The sequence below is a fragment of the Hyla sarda genome, unplaced genomic scaffold (assembly GCF_029499605.1).
Source record: "Hyla sarda isolate aHylSar1 unplaced genomic scaffold, aHylSar1.hap1 scaffold_2574, whole genome shotgun sequence".
NCBI classification, from domain to species: Eukaryota; Metazoa; Chordata; class Amphibia; order Anura; family Hylidae; genus Hyla; species Hyla sarda.
In genome coordinates, this window is record NW_026609262.1 from 16,755 (window position 1) to 35,390 (window position 18,636).

General features: G+C 55.2%; 1 protein-coding gene across 1 annotated transcript in view; it reads right to left on the reverse strand.

The window, feature by feature from the left end:
• Window positions 1-17,053, reverse strand: part of C5 (complement C5) — a gene marked incomplete at its 5' end in the record, with an annotated part of 31,879 nt that extends 14,826 nt beyond the window's left edge. The window contains 11 exon segments of the mRNA XM_056553197.1: window positions 573-654; window positions 2,672-2,734; window positions 4,400-4,552; window positions 4,645-4,850; window positions 5,358-5,535; window positions 6,145-6,240; window positions 14,867-15,026; window positions 15,183-15,258; window positions 15,625-15,837; window positions 16,606-16,695; window positions 16,993-17,053. Of these exon segments, the coding sequence (XP_056409172.1) occupies window positions 573-654; window positions 2,672-2,734; window positions 4,400-4,552; window positions 4,645-4,850; window positions 5,358-5,535; window positions 6,145-6,240; window positions 14,867-15,026; window positions 15,183-15,258; window positions 15,625-15,837; window positions 16,606-16,695; window positions 16,993-17,053 (1,378 nt within the window).
• Window positions 17,054-18,636: the final 1,583 nt, after the last annotated feature.

Consider the following 18,636-nt stretch of genomic DNA (forward strand, 5'->3'; position numbering starts at 1 on the left):
GGAGGAGTGCACCCCCATAACTGTGATGAGGTACGGGAGTCCGGAGGAGTGCACCCCCATAACTGTGATGAGGTACGCGAGTCCGGAGGAGTGCACCCCCATAACTGTGATGAGGTACGGGAGTCCGGAGGAGTGCACCCCCATAACTGTGATGAGGTACGGGAGTCCGGAGGAGTGCACCCCCATAACTGTGATGAGGTACGGGAGTCCGGAGGAGCGCACCCCCATAACTGTGATGAGGTACGGGAGTCCGGAGGAGTGCGCCCCCATAACTGTGATGAGGTACGGGAGTCCGGAGGAGCGCTCCCCCATAACTGTGGTGAGGTACGGGAGTCCGGAGGAGTGCGCCCCCATAACTGTGACGCTCCGCACCTCACTGCACACACGGCTGCGTCAGGGGCCCCTATATCTGCTCCCAGTGTATTTCCCGCTGCCGTTGTGTTGCCGCTGCAGCTGATGCAACTAAAACTCCCCGCATCTCCTCACAGTCAGACACAATCAGGGGGTGGAGGAGATTGGAGGAGATCTGGAGGGTCACATGACAGCGTCACGTATGTAGCGGGATACTTTACCCGGCTGCTGCTTCTTTTTGATCTGAAGGTCAAACTTGCAATCCTTCTGTGGGGGGGTCATGATGTGATAGACGGTCCGCACCTGCAACACAGACCGCGTCAGCGGAGACGTTACAATGTGTCATGTCCGGGGCCGGAGGAGTCGTTACAATGTGTCATGTCCGGGGGGGCCGGAGGAGACGTTACAATGTGTCATGTCCGGGGCCGGAGGAGACGTTACAATGTGTCATGTCCGGGGGGGCCGGAGGAGACGTTACAATGTGTCATGTCCGGGGCCGGAGGAGACGTTACAATGTGTCATGTCCGGGGCCGGAGGAGACGTTACAATGTGTCATGTCCGGGGCCGGAGGAGACGTTACAATGTGTCATGTCCGGGGCCGGAGGAGACGTTACAATGTGTCATGTCCGGGGCCGGAGGAGACGTTACAATGTGTCATGTCCAGGGCCGGAGGAGTCGTTACAATGTGTCATGTCCTGGGCCGGAGGAGTCGTTACAATGTGTCATGTCCTGGGGGGCCGGAGGAGACGTTACAATGTGTCATGTCCGGGGGGGCCGGAGGAGACGTTACAATGTGTCATGTCCGGGGCCGGAGGAGACGTTACAATGTGTCATGTCCGGGGCCGGAGGAGACGTTACAATGTGTCATGTCCGGGGCCGGAGGAGTCGTTACAATGTGTCATGTCCTGGGGGGCCGGAGGAGACGTTACAATGTGTCATGTCCGGGGGGGCCGGAGGAGACGTTACAATGTGTCATGTCCGGGGCCGGAGGAGACGTTACAATGTGTCATGTTCGGGGGGGCCGGAGGAGACGTTACAATGTGTCATGTCCGGGGCCGGAGGAGACGTTACAATGTGTCATGTCTGGGGCCGGAGGAGACGTTACAATGTGTCATGTCCGGGGCCGGAGGAGACGTTACAATGTGTCATGTCCAGGGCCGGAGGAGTCGTTACAATGTGTCATGTCCTGGGCCGGAGGAGTCGTTACAATGTGTCATGTCCTGGGGGGCCGGAGGAGACGTTACAATGTGTCATGTCCGGGGGGGCCGGAGGAGACGTTACAATGTGTCATGTCCGGGGCCGGAGGAGACGTTACAATGTGTCATGTCCGGGGCCGGAGGAGACGTTACAATGTGTCATGTCCGGGGCCGGAGGAGTCGTTACAATGTGTCATGTCCTGGGGGGCCGGAGGAGACGTTACAATGTGTCATGTCCGGGGGGGCCGGAGGAGACGTTACAATGTGTCATGTCCGGGGCCGGAGGAGACGTTACAATGTGTCATGTCCGGGGCCGGAGGAGTCGTTACAATGTGTCATGTCCTGGGGGGCCGGAGGAGACGTTACAATGTGTCATGTCCGGGGCCGGAGGAGACGTTACAATGTGTCATGTCCGGGGCCGGAGGAGACGTTACAATGTGTCATGTCCGGGGGGGGGCCGGAGGAGACGTTACAATGTGTCATGTCCGGGGCCGGAGGAGTCGTTACAATGTGTCATGTCCTGGGGGGCCGGAGGAGACGTTACAATGTGTCATGTCCGGGGGGGCCGGAGGAGACGTTACAATGTGTCATGTCCGGGGCCGGAGGAGACGTTACAATGTGTCATGTCCGGGGCCGGAGGAGTCGTTACAATGTGTCATGTCCTGGGGGGCCGGAGGAGACGTTACAATGTGTCATGTCCGGGGCCGGAGGAGACGTTACAATGTGTCATGTCCGGGGCCGGAGGAGACGTTACAATGTGTCATGTCCGGGGGGGGCCGGAGGAGACGTTACAATGTGTCATGTCCGGGGCCGGAGGAGTCGTTACAATGTGTCATGTCCGGGGCCGGAGGAGTCGTTACAATGTGTCATGTCCGGGGGGGCCGGAGGAGACGTTACAATGTGTCATGTCCGGGGCCGGAGGAGACGTTACAATGTGTCATGTCCGGGGCCGGAGGAGTCGTTACAATGTGTCATGTCCGGGGCCGGAGGAGTCGTTACAATGTGTCATGTCCGGGGGGGGCCGGAGGAGACGTTACAATGTGTCATGTCCGGGGCCGGAGGAGTCGTTACAATGTGTCATGTATAATGCAGCACTGTTGGAGAGCTCTCGTGTTGTCACTTACGCTTCCTGTTGCGATTCCTCTGGCGCTCCTCGTACTCACTATGAGATCTTCTAAAACTGGGACCTGGAAATAAAAATAAACTTCATGTGAATCAATAACTGCAATGTATGGATGATCCCTGATCGGAACAGCAGAATAGTGAGTGCAGCTCTGGGGGATAAGACACGATGTAACAGCAGAATAGTGAGTGCAGCTCTGGGGGATAAGACACGATGTAACAGCAGAATAGTGAGTGCAGCTCTGGGGGATAAGACACGATGTAACAGCAGAATAGTGAGTGCAGCTCTGGGGGATAAGACACGATGTAACAGCAGAATATTGAGTGCAGCTCTAGGGGTTAGGACAGGATGTAACAGCAGAATAGTGAGTGCAGCTCTGGAGGATAAGACACGATGTAACATCAGAATAGTGAGTGCACCTCTGGAGGATAAGACCTGATGTAACAGGAGAATAGTGAGTGCAGCTCTGGAGGATAAGACCTGATGTAACAGCAGAATAGTGAGTGCAGCTCTGGAGGATAAGACATGATGTAACAGCAGAATAGTGAGTGCAGCTCTGGAGGATAAGACCTGATGTAACAGCAGAATAGTGAGTGCAGCACTTGGGGATAAGACCTGATGTAACAGCAGAATAGTGAGTGCAGCACTGGGGTTAGGACATGATATAACAGCAGAATAGTGAGTGCAGCACTGGGGTTAGGACATGATATAACAGCAGAATAGTGAGTGCAGCACTGGGGTTAGGACATGATATAACAGCAGAATAGTGAGTGCAGCACTGGGGTTAGGACATGATATAACAGCAGAATAGTGAGTGCAGCACTGGGGTTAGGACATGATATAACAGCAGAATAGTGAGTGCAGCACTGGGGTTAGGACATGATATAACAGCAGAATAGTGAGTGCAGCACTGGGGTTAGGACATGATATAACAGCAGAATAGTGAGTGCAGCTCTGGGGTTAGGACATGATATAACAGCAGAATAGTGAGTACAGCTCTGGGGGATAAGACCTGATGTAACAGGAGAATAGTGAGTGCAGCTCTGGAGGATAAGACCTGATGTAACAGCAGAATAGTGAGTGCAGCTCTGGAGGATAAGACATGATGTAACAGCAGAATAGTGAGTGCAGCTCTGGAGGATAAGACCTGATGTAACAGCAGAATAGTGAGTGCAGCACTAGGGGATAAGACCTGATGTAACAGCAGAATAGTGAGTGCAGCACTGGGGTTAGGACATGATATAACAGCAGAATAGTGAGTGCAGCACTGGGGTTAGGACATGATATAACAGCAGAATAGTGAGTGCAGCACTTGGGGATAAGACCTGATGTAACAGCAGAATAGTGAGTGCAGCACTGGGGTTAGGACATGATATAACAGCAGAATAGTGAGTGCAGCACTGGGGTTAGGACATGATATAACAGCAGAATAGTGAGTGCAGCACTTGGGGATAAGACCTGATGTAACAGCAGAATAGTGAGTGCAGCACTGGGGTTAGGACATGATATAACAGCAGAATAGTGAGTGCAGCACTGGGGTTAGGACATGATATAACAGCAGAATAGTGAGTGCAGCACTGGGGTTAGGACATGATATAACAGCAGAATAGTGAGTGCAGCACTGGGGTTAGGACATGATATAACAGCAGAATAGTGAGTGCAGCACTGGGGTTAGGACATGATGTATCAGCAGAATAGTGAGTGCAGCACTGGGGTTAGGACATGTTACCTCTACAGGTCTGGTGAATGGTTTGCTCTCGGTCAGGCGGTAGCTCATGAACTCCCCTGATTTTCGGTAGGAGATCTTGACGTCCATGTTGAGGGACAGTTTGTCTTCCATGATGGCGAGTTCCGTCAGGGCCTCCAGAGCGATGATCGTGTCCTGGAAACAAACGGGTTAAAGCTGTGAATCTGGGCGGTCCCGGTGTCTGGCGCTGGATACGGCCGTGTCGCGGTGTAATTGCCGTCACTCACCTGCGTGGAGAAGAAGCCCCCGCCATATCTCTGCTGCTCCTTCAGCCAGCGCACCACGGGTTTGGCGTAGGTCACGTCGGCATTCTTCAGCACGGTCAGCAGGGCGTACGCCGTCGTCTCCACCATCCTCGCGGTCTCGGCGTTCGGCACGGTGTCATCGAATTTCTTCAGAGTATCTTTCCAGTATAGATAAACCGGAGGGTAACCTGGGGGGCGGAGACAGCGCAAAATAATGGTGAAAACGCGTGGTCCCTCCCCCCATAGACTCTCTGCTACCAATCTTCCTTAGTCTGCTCACATCTGAGAGTTCGTTACAAACTGTCTCTGGACTGAAACATTGTAACAAACTGTCAGCGCAGGAGAGAGATTTGTGCTAGAATAATACACTGCAACAAAATCCCAGCTGTGAGAAGTCCCAGGTTTGGATCAAGGTTTAAGCTCTAAAAGAAGGCAATGTGAAAAAGAAGAGGCAGACCTGTTCATTTACATGGGACTGCAGCCTCCACACTGTGTGCCTCCAGCTGTCGCAAAACTACAAATCCCAGCATGCCCGGACATCTTTGGGCTGTCTTGGCATGCTGAGAGTTGTAGTTTTTCAGCTGGAGGTCCCTAGTTGGGAGACCACTGGCCGCTTCTCTCCCTATAGCTGGTCCAGGGAGCCAGATCCTAAACGCTGATCATTTGACCTCCGGTACAGACAGCCGAGCACTTACCGACCCCTTTACTGAAGGCTTCCCCCTTTAGCTTGCCCAAGGTGTAATGTTTACTCTGCAGTGGGGCCTCGGATATGGCCAGGGCATAGGCGGTGACCGCCAGCACGAAGGTGCTCTGCGCATTGGGCGCCTGCTTCGACAGATACTCCACCGCAAGGTTCAGTGCGTTCTCCACTTGCTGCACAACAAAGATTAAAGGGTTAATACGACCAGATGATCCGCACCCTACAGCCGAGTCGTTAGGTATCGGATCTTATAGACTGATACAATGTATCTAAACTAATAACTCACAGATAGCTGTACTGTTCATGTATTTTAGTAAACATCCACAGTGCAGGGAGGAAAAAAGTATGCAAACCCTTTGGAATTCCCTAAACAAAAACTGGAGCCCACAGCAACCAATCAGAGCTCATTAAGATGTGAAAGCTGCGCTGTGATTGGTTGTTATGGGCAAAGCAGACAGTGTTTGTCCTGGACAGATTGCTGTATTTGACCCAATGTAACTAATAAGATACAGAACGTTGTAGCGATCCACCGGACAAGACGTAGATCCTCCTGTACCAGCGGTCGCCTCCACCTTCTGCCAATCGGCTCCTTTAGAGTTAGTAACACAAGGGTTCACTTATTTTCCCCTGCACTATGGATGTTTACTCAATGTCATGTTACAACTGTCTGTGTTATTAGTTTAGTTACATTGTATTTTTATTTCATTTTGTTAGAGAACAATCAGATCACATTACATTATATAGGGCATATACTGCACTATATACACATGCGCTGTACTCACAATGACTGGACACATGTGGAAAGCCTTCTGGATCCCGATGACGGCGTGCGCGGTGAGGTACAGGGTCTTCTCAGAGGCTTCTCGCGGGATGGTGCCCTGAGATACAACAGGAAATGAAGAGTCCAGGTGGGATCACCAATAGAGATCCCGCTAAACCTGTAGACAGACCCCCCCCCCCTCACATCCCAAAAACCCCCCACCCTCCATGTCCTCTGTTTACACTGATGTCAATGGGAGTTTCACTAAGAAAACTGTTATCGGGGCAGGAAAGGGTTATTTAAAGGGCTGGTACAGTCCTGTGAAGAGACAACAGTGCCAGGCAGCTGGGATCAATCAGGAGAGAAAACAGTGCCAGGCAGCTGGGATCCATCAGGAGAGACAAGAGTGCCAGGCAGCTGGGATCCATCAGGAGAGAAAACAGTGCCAGGCAGCTGGGATCCATCAGGAGAGACTACAGTGCCAGGCAGCTGGGATCCATCGGAGAGAAAACAGTGCCAGGCAGCTGGGATCCATCAGGAGAGACAACAGTGCCAGGCAGCTGGGATCCATTGGAGAGAAAACAGTGCCAGGCAGCTGGGATCCATCAGGAGAGACAACAGTGCCAGGCAGCTGGGATCCATCAGGAGAGACAAGAGTGCCAGGCAGCTGGGATCCATCAGGAGAGAAAACAGTGCCAGGCAGCTGGGATCCATCAGGAGAGACTACAGTGCCAGGCAGCTGGGATCCATTGGAGAGAAAACAGTGCCAGGCAGCTGGGATCCATCAGGAGAGACAACAGTGCCAGGCAGCTGGGATCCATCAGGAGAGACAACAGTGCCAGGCAGCTGGGATCCATCAGGAGAGACAACAGTGCCAGGCAGCTGCTGCTGGGATCCATCAGGAGAGACAACAGTGCCAGGCAGCTGGGATCCATCAGGAGAGACAACAGTGCCAGGCAGCTGGGATCCATCAGGAGAGACAACAGTGCCAGGCAGCTGGGATCCATCAGGAGAGAAAACAGTGCCAGGCAGCTGGGATCCATCAGGAGAGACAACAGTGCCAGGCAGCTGGGATCCATCAGGAGAGACAACAGTGCCAGGCAGCTGGGATCCATCAGGAGAGACAACAGTGCCAGGCAGCTGGGATCCATCAGGAGAGACAACAGTGCCAGGCAGCTGGGATCCATCAGGAGAGACAACAGTGCCAGGCAGCTGGGATCCATCAGGAGAGACAAGAGTGCCAGGCAGCTGGGATCCATCAGGAGAGAAAACAGTGCCAGGCAGCTGGGATCCATCAGGAGAGACTACAGTGCCAGGCAGCTGGGATCCATCGGAGAGAAAACAGTGCCAGGCAGCTGGGATCCATCAGGAGAGACAACAGTGCCAGGCAGCTGCTGCTGGGATCCATCAGGAGAGACAACAGTGCCAGGCAGCTGGGATCCATCAGGAGAGACAACAGTGCCAGGCAGCTGGGATCCATCAGGAGAGAAAACAGTGCCAGGCAGCTGGGATCCATCAGGAGAGAAAACAGTGCCAGGCAGCTGGGATCCATCAGGAGAGACAACAGTGCCAGGCAGCTGGGATCCATCAGGAGAGACAACAGTGCCAGGCAGCTGGGATCCATCAGGAGAGACAACAGTGCCAGGCAGCTGGGATCCATCAGGAGAGACAACAGTGCCAGGCAGCTGGGATCCATCAGGAGAGACTACAGTGCCAGGCAGCTGGGATCCATCAGGAGAGACAACAGTGCCAGGCAGCTGGGATCCATCAGGAGAGACTACAGTGCCAGGCAGCTGGGATCCATCAGGGGAGACAACAGTGCCAGGCAGCTGGGATCCATCAGGAGAGACAACAGTGCCAGGCAGCTGGGATCCATCAGGAGAGACAACAGTGCCAGGCAGCTGGGATCCATCAGGAGAGACAACAGTGCCAGGCAGCTGGGATCCATCAGGAGAGACAACAGTGCCAGGCAGCTGGGATCCATCAGGAGAGACAACAGTGCCAGGCAGCTGGGATCCATCAGGAGAGACAACAGTGCCAGGCAGCTGGGATCCATCAGGAGAGACAACAGTGCCAGGCAGCTGGGATCCATCAGGAGAGACAACAGTGCCAGGCAGCTGGGATCCATCAGGAGAGACAACAGTGCCAGGCAGCTGGGATCCATCAGGAGAGACTACAGTGCCAGGCAGCTGGGATCAATCAGGAGAGACAACAGTGCCAGGCAGCTGGGATCCATCAGGAGAGAAAACAGTGCCAGGCAGCTGGGATCCATCAGGAGAGACAACAGTGCCAGGCAGCTGGGATCCATCAGGAGAGACAACAGTGCCAGGCAGCTGGGATCCATCAGGAGAGACAACAGTGCCAGGCAGCTGCTGCTGGGATCCATCAGGAGAGACAACAGTGCCAGGCAGCTGGGATCCACCAGGAGAGACAACAGTGCCAGGCAGCTGGGATCCATCAGGAGAGACTACAGTGCCAGGCAGCTGGGATCCATCAGGAGAGACAACAGTGCCAGGCAGCTGGGATCCATCAGGAGAGACTACAGTGCCAGGCAGCTGGGATCCATCAGGAGAGACAACAGTGCCAGGCAGCTGGGATCCATCAGGAGAGACAACAGTGCCAGGCAGCTGGGATCCATCAGGAGAGACAACAGTGCCAGGCAGCTGGGATCCATCAGGAGAGACAACAGTGCCAGGCAGCTGGGATCCATCAGGAGAGACAACAGTGCCAGGCAGCTGGGATCCATCAGGAGAGACAACAGTGCCAGGCAGCTGGGATCCATCAGGAGAGACAACAGTGCCAGGCAGCTGGGATCCATCAGGAGAGACAACAGTGCCAGGCAGCTGGGATCCATCAGGAGAGACAACAGTACCAGGCAGCTGGGATCCATCAGGAGAGACAACAGTGCCAGGCAGCTGGGATCCATCAGGAGAGAAAACAGTGCCAGGCAGCTGGGATCCATCAGGAGAGACAACAGTGCCAGGCAGCTGGGATCCATCAGGAGAGACAACAGTGCCAGGCAGCTGGGATCCATCAGGAGAGAAAACAGTGCCAGGCAGCTGGGATCCATCAGGAGAGACAACAGTGCCAGGCAGCTGGGATCCATCAGGAGAGACAACAGTGCCAGGCAGCTGGGATCCATCAGGAGAGACAACAGTGCCAGGCAGCTGGGATCCATCAGGAGAGAAAACAGTGCCAGGCAGATGGGATCCATCAGGAGAGACAACAGTGCCAGGCAGCTGGGATCCATCAGGAGAGACAACAGTGCCAGGCAGCTGCTGCTGGGATCCATCAGGAGAGACAACAGTGCCAGGCAGCTGGGATCCATCAGGAGAGACAACAGTGCCAGGAAGCTGGGATCCATCAGGAGAGAAAACAGTGCCAGGCAGCTGGGATCCATCAGGAGAGACAACAGTGCCAGGTAGCTGCTGCTGAGATCCATCAGGAGAGACAACAGTGCCAGGCAGCTGGGATCCATCAGCAGAGACAACAGTGCCAGGCAGCTGGGATCTAACAGGAGAGACAACAGTGCCAGGCAGCTGGGATCCATCAGGAGAGACAACAGTGCCAGGCAGCTGGGATCCATCAGGAGAGACTACAGTGCCAGGCAGCTGGGATCCATCAGGAGAGACAACAGTGCCAGGCAGCTGGGATCCATCAGGAGAGACTACAGTGCCAGGCAGCTGGGATCCATCAGGAGAGACAACAGTGCCAGGCAGCTGGGATCCATCAGGAGAGACAACAGTGCCAGGCAGCTGGGATCCATCAGGAGAGACAACAGTGCCAGGCAGCTGGGATCCATCAGGAGAGACAACAGTGCCAGGCAGCTGGGATCCATCAGGAGAGACAACAGTGCCAGGCAGCTGGGATCCATCAGGAGAGACAACAGTGCCAGGCAGCTGGGATCCATCAGGAGAGACAACAGTGCCAGGCAGCTGGGATCCATCAGGAGAGACAACAGTGCCAGGCAGCTGGGATCCATCAGGAGAGACAACAGTACCAGGCAGCTGGGATCCATCAGGAGAGACAACAGTGCCAGGCAGCTGGGATCCATCAGGAGAGAAAACAGTGCCAGGCAGCTGGGATCCATCAGGAGAGACAACAGTGCCAGGCAGCTGGGATCCATCAGGAGAGACAACAGTGCCAGGCAGCTGGGATCCATCAGGAGAGAAAACAGTGCCAGGCAGCTGGGATCCATCAGGAGAGACAACAGTGCCAGGCAGCTGGGATCCATCAGGAGAGACAACAGTGCCAGGCAGCTGGGATCCATCAGGAGAGACAACAGTGCCAGGCAGCTGGGATCCATCAGGAGAGAAAACAGTGCCAGGCAGATGGGATCCATCAGGAGAGACAACAGTGCCAGGCAGCTGGGATCCATCAGGAGAGACAACAGTGCCAGGCAGCTGCTGCTGGGATCCATCAGGAGAGACAACAGTGCCAGGCAGCTGGGATCCATCAGGAGAGACAACAGTGCCAGGAAGCTGGGATCCATCAGGAGAGAAAACAGTGCCAGGCAGCTGGGATCCATCAGGAGAGACAACAGTGCCAGGTAGCTGCTGCTGAGATCCATCAGGAGAGACAACAGTGCCAGGCAGCTGGGATCCATCAGCAGAGACAACAGTGCCAGGCAGCTGGGATCTAACAGGAGAGACAACAGTGCCAGGCAGCTGGGATCCATCAGGAGAGACAACAGTGCCAGGCAGCTGGGATCCATCAGGAGAGACAAGAGTGCCAGGCAGCTGGGATCCATCAGGAGAGAAAACAGTGCCAGGCAGATGGGATCCATCAGGAGAGACAACAGTGCCAGGCAGCTGGGATCCATCAGGAGAGACAACAGTGCCAGGCAGCTGGGATCCATCAGGAGAGACAACAGTGCCAGGCAGCTGGGATCCATCAGGAGAGAAAACAGTGCTAGGCAGCTGGGATCCATCAGGAGAGACAAGAGTGCCAGGCAGCTGGGATCCATCGGAGAGAAAACAGTGCCAGGCAGCTGGGATCCATCAGGAGAGACAACAGTGCCAGGCAGCTGCTGCTGGGATCCATCAGGAGAGACAACAGTGCCAGGCAGCTGGGATCCATCAGGAGAGACAACAGTGCCAGGAAGCTGGGATCCATCAGGAGAGACAACAGTGCCAGGCAGCTGGGATCCATCAGGAGAGACAACAGTGCCAGGCAGCTGCTGCTGGGATCCATCAGGAGAGACAACAGTGCCAGGCAGCTGGGATCCATCAGCAGAGACAACAGTGCCAGGCAGCTGGGATCTAACAGGAGAGACAACAGTGCCAGGCAGCTGGGATCCATCAGGAGAGACAACAGTGCCAGGCAGCTGGGATCCATCAGGAGAGACAACAGTGCCAGGCAGCTGGGATCCATCAGGAGAGACAACAGTGCCAGGCAGCTGGGATCCATCAGGAGAGACAACAGTGCCAGGCAGCTGGGATCCATCAGCAGAGACAACAGTGCCAGGCAGCTGGGATCCATCAGGAGAGACAACAGTGCCAGGCAGCTGGGATCCATCAGGAGAGACAACAGTGCCAGGCAGCTGGGATCCATCAGGAGAGACAACAGTGCCAGGCAGCTGGGATCCATCGGAGAGAAAACAGTGCCAGGCAGCTGGGATCCATCAGGAGAGACAACAGTGCCAGGCAGCTGGGATCCATCAGGAGAGACAACAGTGCCAGGCAGCTGGGATCCATCAGGAGAGACAACAGTGCCAGGCAGCTGCTGCTGGGATCCATCAGGAGAGACAACAGTGCCAGGCAGCTGGGATCCATCAGGAGAGAAAACAGTGCCAGGCAGCTGGGATCCATCGGAGAGAAAACAGTGCCAGGCAGCTGGGATCCATCAGGAGAGACAACAGTGCCAGGCAGCTGGGATCCATCAGGAGAGACAACAGTGCCAGGCAGCTGGGATCCATCGGAGAGAAAACAGTGCCAGGCAGCTGGGATCCATCAGGAGAGACAACAGTGCCAGGCAGCTGGGATCCATCAGGAGAGACAACAGTGCCAGGCAGCTGGGATCCATCAGGAGAGACAACAGTGCCAGGCAGCTGCTGCTGGGATCCATCAGGAGAGACAACAGTGCCAGGCAGCTGGGATCCATCAGGAGAGACAACAGTGCCAGGCAGCTGGGATCCATCAGGAGAGAAAACAGTGCCAGGCACTACAACTCCCAGCATGCCAAGAGAGCCTTTGGTCTTTGTGTAGCAGGTGTGGTCATTACTGAGTGGGTTTGATCTTCATGTAGGTGTGTTCTTCACTGAGTGGGTGTGGTTTTACATTCAGTAGGTGTGGTTATGTCTGAATGGGTGTGGTCCTTATGTAGCAGGTGTGATCCTCCTGAAGGAGGTGTGGTCTCCACTGAGTGGGGTGGTCTTTGTGTAGTGGGTGTGGTCTCCACTTAGTGGGGTGGTTTGTGTTGTAGGTGTGGTCTCCACTGAGTGGGCGTGGTTTGTGTTGTAGGAGTGGTCTCCACTGAGTGGGCGTGGTTTGTGTTGTAGGAGTGGTCTTAACTGATTGGGTTTGATCTTTGTGTAGAAGGTGTATTCTCCACTGAGTGGGCGTGGTTTGTGTTGTAGGTGTGGTCTTAACTGATTGGGTTTGATCTTTGTGTAGAAGGTGTATTCTCCACTTAGTGGGCGTGGTTTGTGTTGTAGGTGTGGTCTCCACTGAGTGGGCGTGGTTTGTGTAGTAGGTGTGGTCTTAACTGATTGGGTTTGATCTTTGTGTAGAAGGTGTGTTCTCCACTAAGTGGGCGTGGTCTCCACTGAGCTAGTCTGGTTTTTCATGTAGGAGATGGTCATGTTTGAGTGGGTGTGGTCTTGATGTAGGAGGTGTGGTCTTCACTGAGTGGGTGTGATCTATGTGTAGTAGGTGTTGTCTCTGCTGGGTGGGTGGTGGGTGTGGTCTTTGTATAGTAGGTGTGGTCTTCCTTTAGTGGGTGTGGTCTCCACTGTGTGGGTGTGGTCTTTGTGTTGTAGGTGTGGGCTTCCTGTAGTAGGTGTGTTCTCCACTGGGTGGGTGTGGTCTTTGTATAGTAGGTTTGGTCTTCATGTAGTAGGAGTGGTCTCCACAGAGTGGGTGTGATCTTTGTGTAGTAGCTGTTGTCTCTGCTGGGTGGGTGTGGTCTTTGTATAGTAGATGTGGTCTTCCTGAAGTAGGTGTGTTCTCCACTGGGTAGGTGTGGTCTTCCTGAAGTAGGTGTGTTCTCCACTGGGTGGGTGTGGTCTTTGTATAGTAGGTGTTGTCTCCACAGAGTGGGTGTGATCTTTGTGTAGTAGCTGTTGTCTCTGCTGGGTGGGTGTGGTCTTTGTATAGTAGGTGTGGTCTTCATGTAGTAGGAGTGGTCTCCACTGAGTGGGTGTGATCTATGTGTAGTAGGTGTTGTCTCTGCTGGGTAGGTGTGGTCTTCCTGTAGTAGGTGTAGTCTCTACTGGGTAGGTGTGGTCTCCACTGGGTGGGTGTGGTCTTTCTATAGTAGATGTGGTCTTCCTGAAGTAGGTGTGTTCTCCACTGGGTGGGTGTGGTCTTCATGTAGTAGGTGTAGTCTCTACTGGGTAGGTGTGGTCTCCACTGGGTGGGTGTGGTCTTTGTGTAGTAGCTGTTGTCTCTGCTGGGTGGGTGTGGTCTTTGTATAGTAGGTTTGGTCTTCATGTAGTAGGAGTGGTCTCCACAGAGTGGGTGTGATCTTTGTGTAGTAGCTGTTGTCTCTGCTGGGTGGGTGTGGTCTTTGTATAGTAGGTGTGGTCTTCATGTAGTAGGAGTGGTCTCCACTGAGTGGGTGTGATCTATGTGTAGTAGGTGTTGTCTCTGCTGGGTAGGTGTGGTCTTCCTGTAGTAGGTGTAGTCTCTACTGGGTAGGTGTGGTCTCCACTGGGTGGGTGTGGTCTTTCTATAGTAGATGTGGTCTTCCTGAAGTAGGTGTGTTCTCCACTGGGTGGGTGTGGTCTTCATGTAGTAGGTGTAGTCTCTACTGGGTAGGTGTGGTCTCCACTGGGTGGGTGTGGTCTTTCTATAGTAGATGTAGTCTTCCTGAAGTAGGTGTGTTCTCCACTGGGTGGGTGTGGTCTTCATGTAGTAGGTGTAGTCTCCACTGGGTGGGTGTGGTCTTCCTGTAGTAGGTGTAGTCTCTACTGGGTAGGTGTGGTCTCCACTGGGTGGGTGTGGTCTTTCTATAGTAGATGTGGTCTTCCTGAAGTAGGTGTGTTCTCCACTGGGTGGGTGTGGTCTTCATGTAGTAGGTGTAGTCTCCACTGGGTGGGTGTGGTCTTCCTGTAGTAGGTGTAGTCTCTACTGGGTAGGTGTGGTCTCCACTGGGTGGGTGTGGTCTTTCTATAGTAGATGTGGTCTTCCTGAAGTAGGTGTGTTCTCCACTGGGTGGGTGTGGTCTTCATGTAGTAGGTGTAGTCTCCACTGGGTGGGTGTGGTCTTCCTGTAGTAGGTGTAGTCTCTACTGGGTAGGTGTGTTCTCCACTGGGTGGGTGTGGTCTTCATGTAGTAGGTGTGTTCTCCACTGGGTGGGTGTGGTCTTCCTGTAGTAGGTGTAGTCTCTACTGGGTAGGTGTGGTCTCCACTGGGTGGGTGTGGTCTTTCTATAGTAGATGTGGTCTTCCTGAAGTAGGTGTGTTCTCCACTGGGTGGGTGTGGTCTTCATGTAGTAGGTGTAGTCTCTACTGGGTAGGTGTGGTCTCCACTGGGTGGGTGTGGTCTTCGTGTAGTAGGTGTGGTCTTCCTCCACACACTCACCTGCAGTTTTACGGGTTGGTTGGTGGATTTCTCCTGGAAGGATCCGTCTCTGCGCTGACATTCTTCTATCAGCCACAGCAGCGTGCTGCACACCGACATCTGATCGATCGGCACGTAACGCTGAACGTCGCCAAATATCCGCAGAGCGAAGGCCGTCATCCTGAGGAGAAGAACAGAGAGGAGGTGAGGGGGAGTGACCACCGCAATGGCTCCAGCCTTCTATTCATGAACCAGGAGGCTCCGGATGAGCAGCAGAGGATGTGATGACTATAAGTAATGAGGACCAGACTGTAACTCTTTGTGTTCCGGTACATACCAGGTGCTGGGGTCCCCGTCTCTCCACACACTGTAAGAAAAGTCTCTATTTCGGAAGGACAGGACACTGTTGACCCCTACAAAGAAGGACACATTAGGGGCAGCAGGAGGGGGTGTGGCTACAAGGGGAGGGGTTTGGTAAGGGGAAGGGGTGTGGTCAGTAGGAGGAGTGTGATTAGGAGGGGAAGATCAGGGTGGTGATCAGAGGATGGGTGTGGTCAGGAAGGCCGAGGTGTGGTCAGGGGGAGGGGTGGTCAGGGGGAGGGGTGGTCAGGGGGAGGGGTGTGGTCAGGAAGGCAGAGGTGTGGTCAGGGGGAGGGGTGTGGTCAGGAAGGCAGAGGTGTGGTCAGGGGGAGGGGTGGTCAGGGGGAGGGGTGTGGTCAGGAAGGCAGAGGTGTGGTCAGGGGGAGGGGTGTGGTCAGAAAGGCAGGGGGAGGGGTTACCTTCTTTCAGCTTCTTCTTCATACTCAGCTGAGAAGCAAAGATGTTGTCCCCCAGGAGGCTCCACTGCTGCGTCACCTCCACATAGTGATAGATATAGAAGATGGGGGCCACTCTCGCCAGCTCCGCCTCTGCGCTGCCCTTGGGGATATTCACCAAATACTTCACCCCGTCCTCATTCAGGACCGAATCAATCACCTCTCCCAGAATGTTCCCTGGGGTTATAAAAGAAGGTTATGCATCACTATTATGCACTCACTATTCTGCTGTTACATCTTGTCTTATCCCCCAGTGCTGCACTCACTATTCTGCTGTTACATCATGTCTTATCCTCCAGAGCTGCACTCACTATTCTGCTGTTACATCCTGTCTTATCCCCCAGAGCTGCACTCACTATTCTGCTGTTAGATCATGTCTTATCATCCAGAGCTGCACTCACTATTCTGCTGTTACATCATGTCTTATCCTCCAGAGCTGCACTCACTATTCTGCTGTTACATCCTGTCTTATCCTCCAGAGCTGCACTCACTATTCTGCTGTTACATCCTGTCTTATCCCCCAGAGCTGCACTCACTATTCTGCTGTTAGATCATGTCTTATCATCCAGAGCTGCACTCACTATTCTGCTGTTACATCCTGTCTTATCATCCAGAGCTGCACTCACTATTCTGCTGTTACATCCTGTCTTATCCTCCAGAGCTGCACTCACTATTCTGCTGTTACATCCTGTCTTCTCCTCCAGAGCTGCACTCACTATTCTGCTGTTACATCCTGTCTTCTCCTCCAGAGCTGCACTCACTATTCTGCTGTTACATCCTGTCTTATCCTCCAGAGCTGCACTCACTATTCTGCTGTTGTCTCTCAGTACAATGTTCCGGGCGCACTGCATCATGGGTGTTCAGACTTGTGGCAGTAATATGTAGTTGTCTCCTTCCTTTGCAGTGCACTCTGGGACTTGTAGTTCCCCGGGGGTCATCACTTACCGTTGATGGAGAGGACGCGGCTGATCCTGGATTTGGGGACGGTGTTGGGCGGGATCCTGTAGGGTAAATCCTGCTGCCTCTTGGTGACACCTGCAGTGAACAGACGGGACACGGAGCTGACAATCACCATGGTAACAATGGTCCCTCCCCATCACATGACCATCTTAGAAACATTATTGTCAAATCTTTAGAAACCTGCAAGAAAAACGTCTGCGACAAAACTGACTAAAAAAGAAAAGGTGCAAAACGCCAAAAGAATGAAACGTTTTATAACCTCGTAATAGATTCAGGTGGGGGGTGGGGGGGTCTGTTACAAGATTCTAGAAGGTTCTATTGACTGTATTAACCGTTACATCTAATTTAGCTCCTCCCACCACCCGTACGTACCACGGAGGCCCTGAGGGTCCAGAGTGAATCCGGTGTTCTGCTCCATTGTAATGCCCTCCGGCTGGAAGAGATAACGCTGACTTATTACCGCCGCGCACCCCTCTCCCCCACTCCACTCACCACCACCCGCTCATCCCCTCCCCACTCCGCTCACCACCACCCGCTCATCCCCTCCCCCACTCCGCTCACCACCACCCGCTCATCCCCTCCCCACTCCGCTCACCACCACCCGCTCATCCCCTCCCCACTCCACTCACCACCACCCGCTCATCCCCTCTCCACTCCGCTCACCACCACCCGCTCATCCCCTCCCCACTCCGCTCACCACCACCCGCTCATCCCCTCCCCACTCACCACCACCTGCTCATCCCCTCCCCACTCCGCTCACCACCACCCGCTCATCCCCTCCCCACTCCGCTACCACCAACCCGCTGATCCCCTCCCCACTCCACTCACCACCACCCGCTCATCCCCTCCCCACTCCACTCACCACCACCCGCTCATCCCCTCCCCACTCCGCTCACCACCACCCGCTCATCCCCTCCCCACTCCGCTCACCACCACCCGCTCATCCCCTCCCCACTCCGCTCACCACCACCCGCTCATCCCTCCCCACTCCGCTCACCACCACCCGCTCATCCCCTCCCCACTCACCACCACCACCCCGCTCATCCCCTCCCCACTCCGCTCACCACCACCCGCTCATCCCCTCCCCACTCCGCTCACCACCACCCGCTCATCCCCTCCCCACTCCGCTCACCACCACCCGCTCATCCCCTCCCCACTCCGCTCACCACCACCCGCTCATCCCCTCCCCACTCACCACCACCTGCTCATCCCCTCCCCACTCCGCTCACCACCACCCGCTCATCCCCTCCCCACTCCGCTCACCACCACCCGCTCATCCCCTCCCCACTCCGCTCACCACCACCCGCTCATCCCCTCCCCACTCACCACCACCTGCTCATCCCCTCCCCACTCCGCTCACCACCACCCGCTCATCCCCTCCCCACTCCGCTCACCACCACCTGCTCATCCCCTCCCCCACTCCGCTCACCACCACCCGCTCATCCCCTCCCCACTCTCCACTCCGCTCACCACCACCCGCTCATCCCCTCCCCACTCCGCTCACCACCACCCGCTCATCCCCTCCCCACTCCGCTCACCACCACCCGCTCATCCCCTCCCCACTCCGCTCACCACCACCCGCTCATCCCCTCCCCACTCCGCTCACCACCACCCGCTCATCCCCTCCCCACTCCGCTCACCACACCACCCGCTCATCCCCTCCCCACTCCGCTCACCACCACCCGCTCATCCCCTCCCCACTCCGCTCACCACCACCCGCTCATCCCCTCCCCACTCCGCTCACCACCACCCGCTCATCCCCTCCCCACTCCGCTAACCACCACCCGCTCATCCCCTCCCCACTCCGCTCACCACCACCCGCTCATCCCCTCCCCACTCCGCTCACCACCACCCGCTCATCCCCTCCCACTCCGCTCACCACCACCCGCTCATCCCCTCCCCACTCCGCTCACCACCACCCGCTCATCCCCTCCCCACTCCGCTCACCACCCGCTCATCCCCTCCCCACTCCGCTCACCACCACCCGCTCATCCCCTCCCCACTCCGCTCACCACC